General features: G+C 49.4%; 1 protein-coding gene across 4 annotated transcripts in view; it reads left to right on the top strand.

Annotated features, from left to right (window-relative positions):
• Positions 1 to 16,530, top strand: part of LOC105890945 (spectrin beta chain, non-erythrocytic 1) — a 72,673-nt gene that overhangs the window by 29,212 nt on the left and 26,931 nt on the right. For 3 of the 4 annotated variants that reach the window (XM_031579127.2, XM_031579125.1, XM_031579126.2), the window contains exons 3-5: positions 13,213 to 13,364; positions 15,136 to 15,309; positions 15,945 to 16,036. In XM_031579127.2, the coding sequence (XP_031434987.1) occupies positions 13,213 to 13,364; positions 15,136 to 15,309; positions 15,945 to 16,036 (418 nt within the window). Of the gene's footprint in view, positions 1 to 470; positions 1,125 to 13,212; positions 13,365 to 15,135; positions 15,310 to 15,944; positions 16,037 to 16,530 lie in introns of those variants that run through there. The other variant, XM_031579124.2, reaches the window with a different exon arrangement.

A 16,530-nucleotide genomic window follows, 5' to 3' on the forward strand; every position in this document is an offset into this window, starting at 1 on the left:
TGTTCCACCACTCAAAAGCCATGGCATTTTTGTGTGGCCCACACGTTTGTGTGAAGCTGTGAAAAACGGGGAGGATCGCTTTCAGTGAAAGTCAACAGACCTGCTGAGCGGAAGATTACAGGAGTTTTTCTTCCACACAGTACTCCTCCGTGATAAAAATGTCAAGAGTTGTTTAATCTTATCTAAACATCTGAAACCTTGTGACAGAAAATTGGCAACATGATGGCCAAGCGCACCCCTCCAGTTGGAACAGATTTGGTACAGCCCGCTGCCTTCTGCTTCTCTTCCCCTCCCACTGGTCTATATGGTAATTAGGCCGTGACGACATCAGGGAAAACAAACCGCCTGATTGGCCGCCAGTTGAATTCCAGGCAGCAGGCTCCTCCCCTCCCTCCGGAGGTCTGTGAAAGGTGTGCTCTGTGTGTGCAGCCTCCCAGCACATTACAGGAGGACTCGGTCCACGGAGTCCACAGCGCTCTCTCACTCCCTCAGCCTCTCCCTCCTTCCCTCTCTCTCTCCCTCTCTCTCTGGTCTTTCTCCGGGAGCTGTCTCCTCCGTCCACACGAAGAGAAGTGCGGTGTGTCTCGGCGAATCGTCCCCCCTGCTGATGTTGCGATGGGGGGGCCTGAGCTTTGAACGGAGGGAGCGAGAGCAGGAAACGCAGCTGCAGACTCACTGCATGGGGCATGCTGTTGTGGACTGAAACCCTGAAACCCTGTGCTTTGGAGTAAGACTGGGAATAGGAGGAAACCCGCATCTGTGTTCCCCAACTGGACGCGAGACTTGCAGAGGGGCACCTGAAAGCCTCCTCTCTCCCGTCCCGTCTCGTCTGTCCCCCACAGTTCGGTGTGCTTTTCTGCATTTAGGTGCTGCTGCTGCTTCATAGACTTCACTCACCAGAGCACTGATGGAGCTCCAAAGGGCAACCAGCATGCCTGGGCCCCTGTCACCTGGCCCTTTGTCCCCCGGACATGTTTCCCCGGGGCCTCTCTCTCCCGGGCCCCTGTCCCCCGGGGCCGGCCCGTCCTCTCCGCTCGCTGGCCCCAGTGGTGCCAGCCCTGGCTACTCCGCTCAGGCTGCCTACAACTACAACCAGCTGGAGGGGCGCTTCAAACAGCTGCAAGGTAAGGAGAGCCCAGTACACTTTGTGTTTGTGGCTTTGTTTTGTTTTGGAGGGAGGCGAATTGAAGTGAGGCAGGGCTGGTAGCATCACAGGAGAGAGCATCGTACCCTCTCTGGGACTTTCGCCTTTTCCAAGAAGTCTCCGAGCCAGGGCGGCTTCACTGAGCCAGAACCCCTCAATTGGAATGAGGGCTTCCCCCTTGTTGTGATGCTGAATGAGGAACAGGAGAGACATGGAGTGCTCAGGGATCATGAGGACATGACAGACACGCTTCAGCTGCCCATGAAATATTAATGAGTAACAGCAGGGGACAGGACCTGTGGGGGGCGGGGGAGATTGGGGACCCTGGAGGAGAGTGAGTGAGTGAACGCACGCGTGCCAGGGTAGCGTAGTGTGTCTGCTGCTTATCAGCTGAGCCTGGTTCACACAAAAGCACGGCTCATCCCACCGGAGAAACTGTCCTCGTTATTAAATGTGAATTTTGAGACCTGCCCCCACCTCCCCTACTCTCGCTCTCTCTCTCCCCAGGACCCCTTTCACTCACCATTCAAAGCCTCTTGATTGGCTTATCGAACCACAACAATAGCAGGAGACGAGAGGGGCAGTGGGAGGGGCTGTTTTTGCCTTGTTAGCACTCTGTGACTGCTAGGCTGGGTTGGAGGATTCCTTCCTTCTGGTGTGTTGTGTGGGCCACAGATGCGCTGTAGGTTGTGGGATGTTCATGAGGGTGGTGGGATTTTTGATGACGTTGCATATGCAGGCTGTGGAGTGGGTGCTCGCTGAATGCGGTATTGCTGTGCGGAGGTGGCTCTTGTCCTGTTTTTGTTGTGGGACAGCAGACATCTCTGGTTGCATGCACAGTGGAGGATGAAAGAGGCCTTTGAACAGCTACGCTCTGCTTGCTGCATCTTGCAAGTCATTTGTCAGAGAAGAGTTAAGAGGAAAGAAGCAGAGAGAAAACAATGCTGGGAAGCATCCCTACAACAATATATCACACACACACACACACACACAATCACACACTCTTTTTAATCAGACATAGTGAATGAAACCTTTTTTATTACCAAACTACCTTCCAGGCTGGTCTGGTTTATTTAGAGCAGAATAGTCCCAGGAGGTGAGGAGGGAGTGAAGAGGAACTGAAGCCATGAGAGAGAGAGAGAGAGAGAGAGAGCTCTGACAGATGGGCTGGGCAGGGAAGTAACTGCTGTCAGAAGGGTGATTTAAGATTCACACAGTACACACAAACAGCTATACACATGACCACACACACACACACACACACTTACTCAAAAGCCCTGAACATGATGCATTTCTTTTCTTTTCCAAAGCTTCCCAAGCTTATTAAGATCATTAAGATGACTTGGTTGATTCGAGAGGTTTGCATTTGTGTAGTCGGTTAATGTGTTGTAGTGAGGGGTAATTTAACAAGACTAGATCAAGAGGGATGGGTCACAAGGTGTTGCCAGCTAATAAGTAAGGAAAGCCTCCAGATACCAGATACCAGATTCCGTCACACCAATCCACATGAGAACGCGACTGTTTGTTCTGTCTGTGGTGGATTTGATTCTGTTGCTGCGGGGGCTGTTTGACGGATGATATGACGGGGTAAATGATGCGCTCTGACATTCTCTCACCTCCTTGTGTTTTCATTAGCGTTGCCTTGCCAGAGGGACACTTGGCTGGAAACAGCTGCAGGTGACCAGCGCTCTGTCACTACCCTTGGTCTCCTCTCCCGCCGGCCCCGTCGCCCAGGCTCATAGCTCAGCTCACCCCAGTGCTTTCACATGACCAAGCAAGAGCTTTTGCTGCAGGCCAATGAAAGTAGATAGTTGCCTTGGAAAGTGCCGTTTAAAACTATCTGTGTTTAAGTGGTCAGGGCTTTACCTAACAGCAGTTAGGTTTTCCCTAGAAAGCATTTTTTGTTTTTGTTTACTCTTTACCTCACAGCTCAATGGAGTGTGCGCTCTGAAACGCTCTTATGGGGAGTCGATCTCTCTAGTTTGTTCATGCAATTAGGAGCTGTTTTACGTTCCCTCAGAGACTTGTTTGTGACAGCAGTTTGTGCTGAAAGCCAGGCCTGTTATAGCAGTTATTGCTTAACTGTCAACATTACTTTACGCAGAGATCATGTCAGGTTGACAGTTCTGTTAATAATGGCTTGTTGATTTATAGTGGAAGTTGGCAGTCAAGGAAAGGTTGATAAGCCACCTCAGTGAAGCATCTCTGTGTGCAAAAACACTGGGAAGTCTGTTTTAAGGAAGAAAGCAAAAGTGAAAGCATCTTTGCTGACATTCCAACAAAGTTTCAGGTTGATCTGAACTCCTGGGGATGTGGTAAGGGCAGATGAGACTGAAGGAAAATCTATGTGTGTGTGGCTCCTCAGGTTCTTAGAGACAAGCAGAGGGGGTAGAGAAGAAACTTTGTTTCAAACGATGGAGTTCAGTCTTGCCACTGTGGACTACCTGAATTCAGGGGCAAAACATTGTTACTTGACAGACACAATGTAGTTCTCCTGCCTGGTCCCAATGGCTGCTTTGACTTTTCAGCTGTTTGGACACAGCTTCAGTCTCTGAAAGAGCTCACTATAGAGGTGTAAACCTCTGACTTCCTGCCACTTATGCTGTACGGTGGCTGCTTTCAGGGAAAGAAAGAAGGGAATGAGAAAGGAAAGGAGAGGAAAGAGGATAGAAGACTGGTCAAAAGAGTGGTGCCCCACGGGGCCTCACACTTCAGTACTGTGGACAGTCAACACTGCAGGGAAGCAAACAGTCCACAGTCGTGCCAAGTGATGTCCTTTCTTTACTTTTCTTTTAGCAAAAACAGGCCAGTCATGTATCTAATTTCTGAAGGTGTGGACAGTGGGGTCTTTGAAGCACTCACAGCATAAGTGATGTTTATCCTGTGGTTCTCCCAGGGGAAATTAAAGACTCAACTACAAGACTAGATTGAGAACGTTTCCCCCAAGACATTCCCTTTTTATCGGCAGACAAAGTCATTATTACAAGATATGAACCAGAGCGTGTCATTAACATGAGAACACACTCTTATTTTCCTCGGGCTGATGCCTGCACACCCACGCTTGCTGTTGCGTTATGGTAACGAAAGCCCCATGTTTGATCACCTCTAGTTTTATCTGCAGTGGAGATAAGAGCTCAGGCCTTGGCTGAAGTAGTCCGTTGGGCAGGGAGCAAAGTCCATGCTGAAGACTGACTGAGGACTGACAGGCTCAATGTGGCATGTCTGCGGCCCGCAGCGCACAGTTGAGCTTCCCCCTCCAGCCCGGCCCAGCCTGTGCCCAGCCGCGCTGGCCCGGCCTGGCCTGGCCTCCGTCGTAGACTTCCCGATCAGATCCGCGGCACAAAGACAAACCCTGGCATCGCGGGGCTCCAGTTTCAGATTAAAGAGGCGATTCAGTTCTCCGAAGAGGGCGACCGGGCCGATGCCAAGCCCCTGCCACCCAGGCTCAATGCCCTTCTGTTCCTCTGCTGGCTGGGGCTCCCATGTCCTGTCAAGCAGGAGAGAGAGAGAGAGAGAGAGATAGATAGAAAGAGACACAGAGAGGAAGGGAGGGAAAGAGATGGAGAGAAAGAGAGAGTGAGTAAACGGGAAAGGGAGTCGCTGTCTCAATCGAGTGAAGGCAGGCGCAGGGGTCCTGCTGGGCCTTTTCTGACGCTGATTGACTGTCCGGGTTGGGTGCTGCACATTTTTCCTCCCAAGAGCCAGCGGGCCCTCCGGATCCCGGGCACAAAGCCACAGTGTCAGCAGCAGCTGTAGGCCATGAGCCTGCAGTGCGGCCCTCTGGGAATGATGATGAGCTGAGATGACAGCACCAGCTCTGGGGAGACCTCGGAAAAAGGCCTGAGAGAACGATCCAGAGAAACAATGTCCTGGAGGGACCACAGCTTTAGAATGTACTGGTGTTCCTGTCAGAGTCCATTGGTGGTAGTAGGTCTGCGTGTGTCTGTTAAGACTCGCTTTTTTTTTTGTGGATGGCTAGACTGCCAAAATAAAGACTAATAGCAGACATCTATCTTCTGGGTCCTGTGGCTTTCTGTACGTGCCTGATTTGTGCAGTCAATAACCTCACTACTTAGCAGCATAGTTTCCAAGAATTTCCAAGAATTTGTAAGAAAATGCAGGGTTTAAGCCATGGGATTAATGCACGGTACTCAGAGTGTTGGGTGTTTCTTCAGTTGCACTCTCTATCAAACCTCCCCTTGAGTAATTCAGTGGTTATTAATTTGGATCTTTTCATGTTGTGGGACTCCCAGCCATGCATGACTAAGAATGGCATGTGTTTCCGGGGAGTGTGTGGAGGTGAAATAACGACAACTACCACACACATTTTCATTTGCATTTGTGAGGTGTTGTTTCCTCATGCATGAGTCCCTGAAACCTGAGAGACCCTCTGGCCTTTTTATTGTGATTTATTTATCCGACTGGCTCATAGGAAATGATCTCAACATCAGAGGCTCACTGTTCTGTCCTCGGACATTGCCTTACAATACACAGAGCGAGACTTCAGTACCATGAACACACTCAAGCAGTTCTCCTTGACACATAAGGTCACACACACACACACACACACACACACACACACACTCCAATCAACCGAAGTGCAGCTGTGGTCTATGGCTGTTGGAGGTAAACTTACAACGCTTGGTTAGTCAAGGTTGAAGCCACACAGAGCCAAGCAACTAAATAGAAATCGCCACCCAGGCCAGCTCAGGCAGGTGCCCTAATGGGAAAATGGCAGTGGCATTTCTGAGCCAACAGAGACACCTATTGAATGACCTTTTCCGTTCTGTTCCATTCCAGAGAGGAATCTCGGGCCTCGTAGAGGTTTGCGTAGAGACTAAACTTTGTTCACGGTGGTTGAGACTGAGGCTCTGCTTCACATGTGTGCTCCCACCACTGTTATCCCAGCAGAGCACCGAGCCGTGGGCCCAGAGGAAACCTCAGCCCACTGGGAAAGCCTGGGGACGGCGGAGGGGGTTTACCAGGATACGCTCTGCACCGCATGTTTGGGATAGGCTACATGATCCAGATGAAATGACCCGAGGCGCTGTTTTTGTTAACGTCACGAGACACGGCACTGAAGGCACGGCACTGAAACGCCTGCCCACCAGGGCCCACTCCATCGCCATAACGCCCACCAGCCGGTCGGGTGTGGCTGCGGGGGGTACATCTACACTGACTAGTAGCGGGGAAAAGAGAAAAAAAAAGCCAAAAAGCCCCCCTGCCCCCAGATGGAGAAGTTGCCCCACCCTTCCCTTCCTCTCTGGCCTTATTGAAGACAGATGTGGGGTATAATGAGCTGCTATATCTGTGGCCTCTCGGCCTGCCCTCCCCTGAAATAGCACCTACCCTCAAAGCTTGATGTCACTGGGTGCGAGATGTTCCCCTTAGACTAACCCCCCCCCCCCACACACACACACACACATTACAAATGAGGTTGCATGTCACGTGCCACTGTGGGTGGGTTTGGGTGGGGGGAGAGAGAGAAGGATGTTTGACTTTTTTTTTTTAACACAAAAAAAATGTAATACATCAAACCAAAATATCATTCCATATCAGTAATGCTCCACAGGCTATGACCACCTAGGTCTTAAACATCAAACCCCAACTGTCACCCCAGCTCCCCAAACATGTCCCTGACACATCCCTAACACACACACAAACACACACACACAGAGATAAAACGAGACATCCACAGAGATATTTGCTCTCGTCAGATTTAATCAGAATGAAAGGAGGTCAGGTTGTGAACATGGCAGAACCCCCTGGCAGTCAGTATTGACGGCACACTGGTGGCCCTGCTGTGCAAGGTTATTTGCTCAATCCATCATCTTTTTTTCCTAGATAAAATGGCTTGTCTCTAGCGTTCAATTGTGAAAAGATAATATATATCGAAATGTAGATATTTTAGTCATAGGTACCAGCAGTGACATTCTGGGGGAGTCACATTTCTTAGATTCAGATTTCTTCATACATCATTTTCAGTTCACATTTCAATTAACTTTAATTTTTTGAAAATGGCTTAACAGGCCTAACCCTTTTGGAAGAAGCATGCCATTTGCCTGAAGGTTGAGTTGGAGTGGGAAGTGGCAGGTTTACGATGGATAAGTAGATGGCGTTTGAGTGGTTTGGCCGGAGACGTGGTCCAGCCGAGGTGTTTGCTTTGGAATTGTCCTGGAATTGAATGGCTAGCATATGCAGCCTTTGAGGCCGGCTTCCACTCTTCCTCCTCTCTGTATCACTTTACCCCGTCTGGCACCCCTCTCCCTCAAACAAGGCTGTCTTGTTGAACATTATAACCCTCCGTATAGTTCCCCGCGAAAGAAAAGCCCTCGTTCCGAGCGATTGCTGGATTTTAGAGCCTCTGTGACAACTTGACGAGGGAAATGCTGTGAGTCTGACTCACTCTGTTACTGTTAAAATATTTTCTTTTCTTCGTTTCAGGCCTGGGAATAGGTGGCCGTGTGCCTTTTGAAGTACAGGACCTACTCAGAAGTTGTTGTATTCATTATCACTGCCAGAGACTCTGTGTGCATTCCCTGTGGGAGACAATATGGCGCTTGGGGTTGGTAGTTCTGACAGGCTTGTTTCAGTCTTTGCTATCCCAGTCATCAGAAGCCTATGTGTGTACACAGTCCTGTCTCTACACAAGGAGAGCATCGGGCATTTTTTTCGTTGGTGAAATTAAATTAACACCCTGAGTGATAGCAGTGGTCAGTAAACCTGCCTGGTCTGTTTATTGCTGGGTGAGTGACAGACATTCAGAAATGATACATCATTCATGTGATATTTTACAGAACCTCTAGGCAGAGGAAGACGGCAAGGCTTTTCATATGTGACACATCAGTCAAAGTGAGTGCCCATGCCCTGCTACTGCATTTGCACACTGTTGTGTAAGTGTTTGCATCATTCCAGCACGTTCCTCACAGGAACACAGGGAGAGACTTCCCAGTAACCTGCATGGATTTGACGTCAATCATGGGCTCTCTCGTCATCTGTTAGAATGTCCCTGTGTGTGGAGCCTGGATGTGAAGCCCGGCTGGGGCCTACACTACCCTACTCTGCCCTACCTTACCTTACCTTATCTTACCATACCCTACCCTACCCCTCTGAGCCTGGCAATTGTGGCTCGGGTCAGGCAGAGACAGTAAGAGCACCCTCCATTTAGCTTTTGTCCTTCAACTGTTCTCCGAGGTGGCAGTGGCAGAGCGGAGCAGAAAGTGAGGAGATGAATAATTCATCGGGAAACGGGGTGGCCTACATTACAGCGGAGAGGGCCTCAGTATTTTAGGAGCTGCCTCACATGAGGACTGTACACAGACCTGCTCTCGACTCTGTAGTTGCAGAGCAGAGCTTGAGGCTGAGAAAACATGGGTATCAGTGATGACTCCTCCCTTTAGAGCAGTGAGGTTATTCACTGTGGCGTGAGTCCAGCCGCCATGGCGTCACTCCGCGGTCCTTGGCTCCCGGGGCAACAGGGTGAGGTTTGGGGCGAGGTTGATTAAGGGAGCTGGCAGCCGTGTAGAATCAGAAGGCCGAGGCCAGTGTCCGGCGCAGTTAAATATCTCAGGGCACCGGCATATTTATTTTGGTTTACGGCCCCTGTGTTTAGGTTTGATTTATTGCCCCCCGCCAGGTAGGGACCAGCCAGGTCTTGTTGGCCAGATGCAGATATAATGAATGGGCAGTTTGCTAACAACAACAACATGAGATATTTGGCGTTGTTGTGCTGTTCCACAAACAGCTTTGCTTTGCAGGCTATGCGTCTGCTTTGATATATGGCACCGCTGTGGGGCACTCCCTCAGAGACTTTACTGCTCTCCTCAGGCTTCTCCCTGTCGGCTGTCTCTCTCTCTGAGGGCGACTGCAAAGCCCCGCGTCGTGGGAGTCACTTCTGTGGCAGCGCAGGTCAAACACATTAAGCACGCAAATGCTAATCTCTTGACGCAATGCCCCCCTGATACTACAAGGTAAACACAGAGATGGATAAGAGAGATCTGCACACAATGTGAAATAGTTTTTTTTTGGTAAACTTGTTTTTCATGTTGCGTGTTCATATCTGCATTGGTATTTTACGGATGCAGTGGTTGAGAGGAAAGCATCTGATTCTTCCTGTACCCCTCTGGCCTTGTGCTTGTCAGCACTGGATTTTCCTGTAAACACATCATCAGACAGACAGACAGACAGACAGACCACACTGGGAGCTATAGATCAATACTGTTTCCACATGCAGATTCCTCATTAGGTTCCAGCCTGAGCTGTTCTGCAAAAGACAGATGTTTACATGTGTCTGTGGGCTGGGATAGGGCGCGGTAGAGGGGGGTGGGGGGGTAGGGGTGTAGAGTTGGGGGAAGGGTGCAGCCATTTTGATAGCAACGTCCCATCCTATCATGACCAGGTCAAGGTCAAGGGCACTCACACACACACACACACACACACACCCACACCCACACCCACAGATGTGTCCATCTCTTAATGTGTCTGCTATTGACCCACCACGAGCACCATGTGAGCGAGATGCTCGTTTCATGGCCTCTTTAAAATGTCTCTGCGGCCCGCAGGACGTGCCTCACATGAACTCCAGAAATAGCCGCCTCTTTGTTCAGCATTATTGATTGGCCTGAGGCCGCCGTGGGCGCTGGCGCATTATTTTTGACTGGCTGACAGAATGAAACCCTTTGTAGCCTGTCAGCAGAACGGTTAAGCCGCTTTAGTGTCATTATCATTCACTCAACTCCATCACAGCCCAGAGTTGACGCCTAAAGTCTTTGTCACGAGGAGGAAAGACAGGAGCGCTCAGAAATGTCATTTTCCCTCGATGTACTGGAACATTGGAGTTTATTAAGTGAGGAAAAATACATTTCTGTCTTCCCTCTTTCTTTCATTAGTTGAGTTCATCTGCACCTGCCTAGGTGAGGTTGTGTGCGTGGTCCAGCTTTTAATTTCACCTTGAAACTTGAAGAGCCTCAGAGAAGCTCAAGGGGTTTTTAACTCTTGGTAAGGATTAGATAGCTGTTTTCTATTAATAACTGAACTGTGCTGTCCATAGACTAGTAAGACAGATTTATGGTGCTCCTATAAGGCTGCTAAAGTTCCCACTTTCATTACACAGCTCACATTTCTGAAACCACCTAAAGTCGGCTGCCGTCCATCGCGCCTCACTCAAGCACACTCTCTTCATGTTGACACTTGTTAAACTGGCATGGCGTCTGCTGCTGCTGTCCTCACCTGACCTGCAGGATCTCACCACCACGCCGTCACCTTCGTCAGTTCCAGTCGTCTCCAAAAGGCCACATTTCCATGGAGGGGGGTGGGGGTGCGCATCAGGAGGGCGAGGCTTTTTTCTCCCCCATCTGCAGGTCTTTTGCATGTTGGGGATGTTCTTTTCAATCTCACGCCACCTTAATTGCTAAAAGCCCAGGTCAGCTCTGCAGGAGCATCCATTACTCACCTGAGGAACAGCAGGCCGCGAAAACTCACGCCTGCCCCCCACATTCTGTGGCTGTGTGACTGGACTGACCGCGATCTAATACGCCTCAGTCATTTGCCATCAAAGACAGAGCTGCAGTTTTCTCTGTCTCTCTCTCTCTTCCCAACAGGGTGCGGTGGTCACTTTGTTAGTGCACCAGCCCCATTCTCCTTGTAGGCCATTAAAAAGATCCAGTTCACAAGTTCACACGCTAGTATGAAGCAGACAAGATCTTGAGTGACTGTCCTGCCACTCGGGCTTAAGGACTGGAACCCAGGCGGGCAGCATGTGCTCAGGCCAACATGGGGGTGAAAGTTACACGTGACCGAGGTGTGTGCTGGTTTGGCCTACTCCCTCTCACCCTAAGTCCATCCCCCTCTCTCTCTCTCCCCCTCTCTCCCCCTCTCTTTCTCTCTCTTTCTTTCTTTCTTTCTTTCTTTCTTTCTCTCTCTCTCTCTCTCTCTCTCTCCCACTCCCTCCCTCTGTCCTCCCTCTCTCTGTCATTCCATCGGCCTTTCTCTCTCCCTAACTACATCCCCCTCTCTCTCCCCCTCTCTATCTCCCTCTCTTTCTCTATCTCCCTCTCTCCTTCTCCCTGTCTCTTTCCCTCTCTCTCCCTGTGGGTGTAGCTCAGCTGTGTGGACCAGATGCTCTCTGCTCGGCAGGAAGCCGTGTTTAGCAAACATGAAGATTCCTCTCTCCAGCCATGTCCTTTTGTAAAAGGCATCATTTAATACATGACTTTTGAACCCCGGAAAAGGGGCAGAAATATTTCGGTTGATTTGTTTTCTCTGTCCGATGGCAGTGGCAGTGGCAGATTGCAACCTGGTTGAAAAGAGACGTGTGTGTGTCTGTCTCACCTACTCACCTACTATCATTTGGTTTGTTGATCCATTTCCCTGCTCTTGGGGGAAAGCTTCTTTGCGCCCCCCCCCCCCCCCCCCCCCCCTCAGCTCAATGTATATTTGCATTAGGAAAGAGCAGCATGCTATGGAAGAGATAGGCCCTGCAGACATTCTCAGACGTGGTTAAACTGCGGTGCACAGGGGGAGAACAGTGGCCCTATTGTCAGTGGGCTACTTTTGCCCCCTCGGCCAGCCACAGAGGGTCCCTCTATATGACCAAGCAGCCGCTCATGTGACCTGGAGGTGCTTGAGCAGGTCCCACGTGGGCTCCGCGCTGCTTAGTGGGCTTTGGCAGATGGGAGCTACAGTACGTGTGGTTCTGGACCAGTGTAGGGAAAGAATGACTTTTTTTCAGTTCATTGCTCAGATGCCACCATCTGAAGAGCTCCGCTTCGGCCGATATCGCAGGGCCGCACTCTGCGGTGGACTGGGTTTTCCTGACTGTTATAATTTCACAACCACCCTAGGCTATCGTTTCCCATATATGTGTGTGTGTGTGTGTGTGTGTGTGTGTGTGTGTGTGTGTGTGTGTGTGTGTGTGTGTGTGTGTGTGTGTGTGTGTGCGTGTGCGTATGACCTGTAATCTGTCAAGATCAGTCTCCAGCCCACCGCACTCTGTTCAGTTGTGAAACTTCCTTCCAGATAACCCATGGCAACCAGCTTGGACTGTGCAAGAGAAATACCTCATGGAGCAGAGAGCTTGGCATTGGCACATGCCATTAAGTGTGATTTTGTGTGTGTGTGTGTGTCGGTGGGTGTGTGCACACACGCACACGCATGCCCATATGTTTCTCTATGTGTATTGCAACGCTCACAGAACATAGGTAATGAGACACATTTATTCTCTACATAATTCTACAGGGGTGTGTGTGTGTGTGTGTGTGTTGAAGTAAAGTGTGTGTACATGTGAAGGTGCACTATATGTACACATCCACTCGTGATCATGCGCCCCAGGTGGAGATTGCGGCGCTGCTGTTCTTGGCAGGAACGGCGGGCCTCTCTGAGGAATATTTATGGGCTCTGTGGAGTGGATGTGAGGTCTGCTCCAGACCACCCGTTCTGCCTTCAGTAGGAGCCCAGAATGAATTGGCCTGAACTGATGCGAGTCCACCCAGCTCTGCTAATTCCAGTTAGCCCTGACTGAAAGATGAGCCTCTCCCTTCATATTGTGGGATAGTTTTGTTTTGCACCCCCACACACACACACCAGAACAATTGCTGGAAACAAACTGAAAAATAAATTCAACAGAGGCAAACAATGGAGCAGTATTTACTGTTGTTCTTGTTTAGAGTTCCTTGTTATATTTTATTCGGTTTTTGGCCCGATCTTAGAGCCACGGAGAAGCGGAAGCCCAGTTGTGCGCGCTGCAGCGGCCATGAAAACAAGAAGTGGCCCTCATTCAGAGAGCCGTAAACAGGGCAGCGTCTCGTAGGGCCCAAGGGATGGATGGCATAAACAGGATGGATGCTTGCTCTCTCGTTGACCACTACACAACGGGGGTGAAAGTGCGTTCGAGGACTTGCCGTTCTGAACGTCACTGACACTGGTATGAGTGTCGACGAAGGCAGGTGTGGCTGCGCGTGTTGGCCCGCACGCACGTCACAGCTGAACGGATCACGAACCCCTCTCAGCAGAAGTGAAACACCCTTCTCTAATCCCCCTTGTGTTCGCCTTCCCTCCCTCCCTGTCTGCAGATGAGCGCGAGGCGGTGCAGAAGAAGACTTTCACCAAATGGGTGAACTCCCACCTGTCGCGCATGTCCTCCCGCATCACCGACCTCTACATGGACCTGAGGGACGGGCGCATGCTCATCAAGCTGCTGGAGGTGCTCTCCGGAGAGAAGCTGGTGGGTAATGGTGTGTGTGTGTCGGTGCGTGTGCTTGAGTGTGTGTTGGTGCGTGTGTGTTGGTGCGTGTGTGTGGGTGCGTGTGTGTGGGTGCGTGTGTTGGTGTGTGTGTGTGTGTGTTGGTGTACTTTGTTCCCATAGTTACCACGCTGCTGGGCATACAGGCATACACTACCCAAACAGACAATGGCTTTTAAGGTTCCCTATAAAAGTAGAGGTTCTAGCATAGAACCTTTCCCCAATAGAGAAATGTACTTATGGGCTGAAAGTGTTTTTTGTGCATTACGTATAAGTCTTTTTGAATAGAACTGTCTGCCAAATGATCAAAGATAAATGTTAAATTAAGACTAAAAAAAAATGACCGCAAGGTAATTCAGCAGCCCTGAAGTACATCTATTGGTTCTCTATTGGGACCTCTTCATGTGGGGAAGGTTCTCTAGTAGAACCTCTGTTTTTCTCAACAACCATAAAAAGCCATTACCTGATTGTGTAGTGTATGTCTCTAGGCTCAGCCGCATGTGCCATTGTGAAAGTGGAAATGCCAGTTCTAGGCTGCAGTGGGCAGGTAGATACCCTGAGCTGTGCTTGGGTTACAGCAGGCCAGCAGCTACCTGCTCGACAAGGGCAACGGGCAGATCCCCTTACAGCCGTCCCATTACCTGACAGGGAAATGTGACCACGCAGCTTGGCAGCCTGAGCTGAGCTGAGCGGCAGCTTATACTGACACACACACACACACACACACACACACACACACACACAAAAGGCAAAATGTCAGTTGTCAAATGTAATAGTTGTTTTTGTTTTTCATCCTCTCTCTGGCAACTTACCACTGGTTGACTGTAGACTAAGTGAGAAAAACTGCCAGCTTAATTTTGGGAAAGCTGTCAAGTGTAAAAAAGAAAAAGCCACCCCAGTATTCAGTATTCTGTATGCAGTGTACAGTGGATGCTTTGAATGAAGAATCCATAGTTTAATAAACATTTCCGCAACACCCTACAATGAATCGGGTCCTTTTGAACCTCACCACTTTGACTGACTCGGACAGACAGCCCTGGAATCAAAGTGCAATTAAGACCGATTACTGTCTGTGCCACTTTCATCCAATCCCCCCCCCCGACCTTCCGCTCCCCCTCCCCCCTCCACACCCCCATCTTGTGACTTCCCGTGGAACATGCCAAACGTCCAACCCCCTTTTGACAGGCCCTCTCCAGGCGTCACTGTGAGAAAGCCATGACCACAGCTTCAACTGTAACCATGTGAATGTGAAAACACTGTGTGTGTGTGTGTGTGTGTGTGCGCCTTACACAGCCCTACAGTTTGGCTGAGTTTCTCTGGCTATGAGCAAAAAAAAATGTTTTCCGGGAATAGGAAGGAGTGACAATAACTCTCTGGGAGTTGCATTGAGATGGTTGGAGAATAGAGGCAAATGCACTCCAGTTATATTCCAGCACTGAAACCTTAAGCCTTTTGAAGCGTATGCCGCTGTGGCCTCCCACTGTGGGTCAGCTCCCCACATGAAAAGGAGGCTGCTTAAGAGGTTATCAGTGCCTGATGCGTGCTGGTATCCAGGCTACAGGCATGCAGGTCATTAGCAGAGGTCACTGAATAGGTCAAGTGCTCGTGCTACCACACATGAGTCTGGTATGCACATATGAGCAAGCGCTATCGACCAGCAGAGTCATCATCACACAGGTTTAACAGGCCATAATAATCTCCCATGAAGCATTGCTGTGATGGCTGATACGAGCACTTTGTTTTCTTCCTCTAGCCGAAACCCACCAAAGGGCGGATGCGGATCCACTGTCTGGAGAACGTGGACAAGGCCCTGCAGTTCCTCAAAGAACAGAAGGTTCACCTGGAGAACATGGGCTCCCACGACATCGTCGACGGCAACCACAGACTCACCCTGGGTCTCATCTGGACCATAATCCTCCGCTTCCAGGTCAGGTGACCCTCCATGGCTCTCTCTCATTGGCTCACATAGTTACCACAGAGAAAAAGCAACTTTCTGATTGGTATTAAAATGACACATCCTCTTTCCATTGTATCTGGAAGTGTGAGTCAGTGTTAAAATCATGTGTGTGTGTGTGTGTGTGTGTGTGTGAGTGGTATGATGTAACATCTGACCGCATTAGTGGCTAAAAGAGATCTGGAAGAAATGGTAGGGGGCTGTGTATCATGGAAATGGGATTTAATGTCACCCATTCATTAAGGTTGGGATTAAAATGTGTGGATTAAAGAGTTTTTAGCCGCACAAAGCTACAGATGTGTGATGGCTTTAAGCTGATTGAAATAGATTGCTTTGGCTGTGTGAACTGAGAAGTGGAAGTGGAGGTGTGTTTGTTATTATTGAGAGTACGTAGAGGTGTGTGTGTGAGACAAACAACATCTGTGCTGTATGTGTTTCAGTAAGGTTTTTTTCTGATGGTAGCAATATGTGTATGCATGTATAAATGTGTTCTGTCTATGCATGTGTTCAGTGAGTGTGTGTGTGAAAATCTTTGATGTGGTGATGGGGGGGATTATATGAATGGACAGTTTTTAAGTGAGAGTGTCTCTGGTGTCTGTCCCCCACAGATCCAGGACATCAGCGTGGAGACTGAGGACAACAAAGAGAAGAAGTCTGCCAAGGACGCCCTGCTGTTGTGGTGTCAGATGAAGACCGCTGGGTGAGTCTCTACCGCCGCGGCTGTACCTCCGAGAGCTGTTCGGCACACCACACAGTCATACACCGCTGACCAGCTTAGCACACATCGCACAGCTCAATCTGAAATGCTAATTGCTGTTAAAGGGGAGGCTTAAAACAGGCTGGACACTCATTTAAACCCCTTTAAACCATTAAACCCATTTGGTCCATTTTAAGCCAGTTAAATATCACTTATAGTGGACATGAATGGAGAGGATGAAAATATAAGGGTAGTGAAAATGCTGTTTGCGTCACTCAGTTCATTCTGAAAAGCACAATTCAGTCACCAGCAAACACCCCAATGGCAAAGGAACATGAGTTAGTGCTATGACGTCTCAAGATATTTAATGTTGGTTCACAGAAACTGTTTGATGGTTTGTATATTAATTGTATAGCTTTGAGAGCAATAAGTCAAATATAGCAACCATTATTAGAAAACACACATTTTTAAAGTTTAGTTATGATTACTTGAATCTT

Source organism: Clupea harengus, chromosome 13, assembly GCF_900700415.2.
Source record: "Clupea harengus chromosome 13, Ch_v2.0.2, whole genome shotgun sequence".
Taxonomy (NCBI): Eukaryota; Metazoa; Chordata; class Actinopteri; order Clupeiformes; family Clupeidae; genus Clupea; species Clupea harengus.